Genomic DNA, 3617 nt, shown 5'->3' with positions numbered 1-3617 from the left:
TAATTTTAAAAATTTACTTTTGGAAAGTGAAAATGCGTGCATTCCGAGAGAAAAAGACCCACACACTGTCGGAGGATCCCAGCGCGCTAAAATGTGCGATTATAGAAGTTTCTAAAATATAGAGCAGTGGCTTAGCCTCTACTACCGTTTGTACTGAAATTTTCATCTCCATCCTTCTGGGCTAGCTACAAGTTGACCACCCAAATTTAACGTTGTCCATTTGGCTTCAGTTGTGAGATGTCATGTGCCTGGAGAGGTGGTGGCGTTCCCTAAAGGACTCATTGCATATGGGACACTTGAGTTTCTCTTCCCTCCTTCTCTTCACAAGCGGTTCCATGGAATACTCCTTTTTGTGGTGTGATCTCATGTGATACACTAAATCTGAGGTCATCCTAAATGAAGCGTTGCATTTGGCACACCAGTTTTGAGCTGGCAAACATAGGGAAGTAAAGGAAGGTGGAAGCAATGTCAAGGTGGAAGGCAGCTGCAGCTGTAGTGGACCTGCTGAGCTCTTTGGCCAAAACGCGGTGGCAAACAAGAAAGGGCTCTGTTTTGAGAAGCTCCCTTGCAATGTACAGTTATTGCTTAATTCAGAGCTCTGTAGCTTCACTGACAGAGGGTCAGACTGGAAGAGCCTTGCAGGAGCAACATTTTCTGAATGGCAGTCCACATTCACTCCGCTGGATACCATTTTCTGTCCCATCACCTGCAGTGGAGATATATGGCTGAAGCTGCTTCTGGTTGGTTGAGAGAAAGCGCTTTTTCTTTCCTGCTCCTGGCTTGTCACCTGGGCGATGCTAGTAAAGGCACTTCCCATGACAGTGTTGTCCTCTGTCTGGTTTTCTGGTCTGTGTAATCGTTTTTCCTCATGGGGACTGCTTGAATGGGATGGAGAGGCTGCTTTATTGTCCAAGTTCAGGTCTTCATCGTCTATCCCCCTTGAGGCTTTTTTAACCTCCACAAAAGCACTCCTCTTGGCTTCGCCCGTTTCTGGACTAGGTGGGGCAAACAACTGTCCTACTTCCTCTATATTATAGTAGGAGTTTGCTCTAAATGGTTGAGGACTACACACTAAGTCCTCCTTGGATGAAGCCATTGGTCTATCCAAAAACCTGACAGATGCCTCAATCCTCTTGGACCCGTTATCGTCCATTTGGTCATCGTATTTTCTTTTGGCTTTATGCATACTGTCGGATGAGGAATCTAAATCCTGACGCGAAACGTTGGCTTTGGGAGGCGGTGAGGAAGTGAATGAGGAGGATGCCCCTCTGAAATTCTCCATGTCTCTGGCTAGATTGTGAAAGTCTGTTGTGGGTTTGTGATTTTCCTTCTGAGGTTGGTAAATGGTTAATTTGCCGTATTTGGCTGTAGTTGTGATTGAATTTCGAGGCTCCATCTCTCTGTTCTCTTTGTAGACTTGTTCCGAATTGGACTCAGAGCTGTGGATTCTCTTGGGACAGCGAAATCTCACGTGAGCCACAAAAGGGAAATCAAACTGAAACCTCTGGTTGCACTCCTGGCACGTGGACCCTATGGGACACAGAAGCAAAGTGTCATCAAGAGAGCATGTCTTTAATGGATAGGAAGAAAGCATATAACACGGAACAAACACAGTGTTTGCATTAAAGAGTTGACAAATGTGGGATCATCTGAATACTGTCTCAGCTTCATGGTCAATGTGCATAACTAAATTCAAGAAATCAAAACTACGATTCAGGATTATATATATAGGGAATAATAATTCCATAAAAATGTGTTTATTAGGTTCTAAGTCTAGAAACTTCTGAACACTTAACATTACAACTCCGGTTTAGGAATGATAAATCCATTATTGATATGTGTTAATAAAGTTTTAAGTCTAGAATTATCTAAACGGTAAACGTCACATTTCCAGTTTAGTCAAACTTAGTCGAAGTACAACACTGGATTCTTGACGTTTGATTTTTTTATGTAGACATTTAATTTCTGCGTGGCACTTCAATGGACATTTTATAGATCACAGCGTTATGCGAAACGTTGTTGCTTTTCCTTATAGTTACTTTTAAGCGAAACGCTCAGCTCACAATAGATGTTATCTATTTCAACAGTAAACGTCTCAGAACTTTGCATCAATTTTACAAACATGAATAATATATATTACGTCGTGTAGATGGAGTGTTGATACTTAGTAGTACGTGGGAGGTACGTTACATTGAAAAGAAAGATCTAGCTGGATTTCAACCTACCAGTGTTTTTTCCAGATGTCCTGCCATGGTTCAGATGTAGAAGGTCTGTTAATTCTTTCCCGTACCAAACCAGCAATTCCTCATCTTTGGCAATCCTGCGCAGGGATCTGTAAAACAGTTGTCCATTTTTAATATAGGCTTCCAAATTTTGCTCTTCTTTGTTTCGAGCAGATTGAACCAGACGGAGCCACATCAGTCCCTCGGATGAGCTGTTTGCAGCTGAAGTATCCACCTGCAGGAAAAGACACGAATAATGAAGTACAATCGTGTTAAAAAGTCCCTGAAGAGCCCACTTACAGTCAATGGAGAACCCGATGCACAGCCTTATTATGGTCGTAACCCATCAAAACGAATGGAAATCGTCTGTCCAACCGAATCACACAGAGCTGGCATGACAGCCTTCCATATGTTCTATCTGAATTGTGAATTCGCTGGGACTCGCATTCCAGATTGTTCTCAGAACTAAAATGCATTTACTAGTTTATGAAATGCTAGATTTATTAAGAACCTACAATATAGTCCGATTGCCAGCGTAACAAAATGCATTTTTAAAAAAAAAATACATCTCCACAATTCATACTTAAGTGGGTACTGGAATAGGTTGTGAGTAAATTGCGTAAATTGAGTTTTGCCCTGTTTGGTTTTAAGCTTATGTATTGTAATGAAAATTCTCTAACATTATTCACGTCGTGTAGCGCAGCGCTATAGAAATCACATACATGTTAATTAGTAATAATTATTTTTAATATAATATTGACAAGCACATATATAAATATTTTTAGATAGATAGATATATAGATCTATTTGATTACATGCACTGAAATGTAAGTCAATTTGACGTTTTTACCCGGAAAATATAGGGTACAGTTCTCTTGTCTGTAGATTTGAGGGCGATGAAAGCTATGCTGTCGTATAATGAAGTGTGGCTCAGTACGCAGGGGCCAAATATGGCATTCTCCGGTATATCACAGGTGGTGTATACGCTGGTAAATATATCCGTCAGACATTGTTGAACAGCCTTGGCATCTCCGTCCCAAATTGTCTTCTGCACTCCTGTGTCTTCCATATCCGTCAACTCCTATAGAGGATGGCAGATGAAAAACGCGTTCAGATTTATGTTTCTGTTCTGATAAAATATTTATTTTACTCTAATTTCTCACGCTTTACTGTGGAAATGAAATACATTAAGGGGGGGATCTATATAAACAATTGGTCCTGGTGAGCTTTGGGAATCTGAAACTCAACGAATAAAGTTTCCGTAGGACCTCTCAATGGCAATATCAATCGTCATCTAAATATTAGAAATTGTGGAATAATTTGATATGGGTGTGTGATAATATGTGATCACATTAAACAAAAATACGGGGGTGTCAACACAGTCATTGCCATAAT

General features: G+C 40.6%; 1 protein-coding gene across 1 annotated transcript; it reads right to left on the bottom strand.

Moving 5' to 3' along the window:
* Window positions 1-226: 226 nt before the first annotated feature.
* On the bottom strand, window positions 227-3291 carry LOC149286946 (PR domain zinc finger protein 8-like). The gene is made up of 3 exons (XM_089493597.1): window positions 3073-3291; window positions 2226-2457; window positions 227-1530 (listed from the first exon to the last, which is right to left on the bottom strand). Exons 1-3 carry the CDS (start codon window positions 3289-3291, stop codon window positions 227-229), a joined length of 1755 nt encoding a protein of 584 aa, XP_089349723.1.
* Between the last annotated feature and the right edge of the window lie 326 nt (window positions 3292-3617).

This window comes from Sceloporus occidentalis, unplaced genomic scaffold (assembly GCF_023333645.1).
Source record: "Sceloporus occidentalis isolate IW3139 unplaced genomic scaffold, rSceOcc1.0.p SCAF_65, whole genome shotgun sequence".
Taxonomy (NCBI): domain Eukaryota; kingdom Metazoa; phylum Chordata; class Lepidosauria; order Squamata; family Phrynosomatidae; genus Sceloporus; species Sceloporus occidentalis.
Note: the sequence above shows the minus strand (reverse complement) of the source record. Positions and strands in the feature narration are given on the sequence as shown.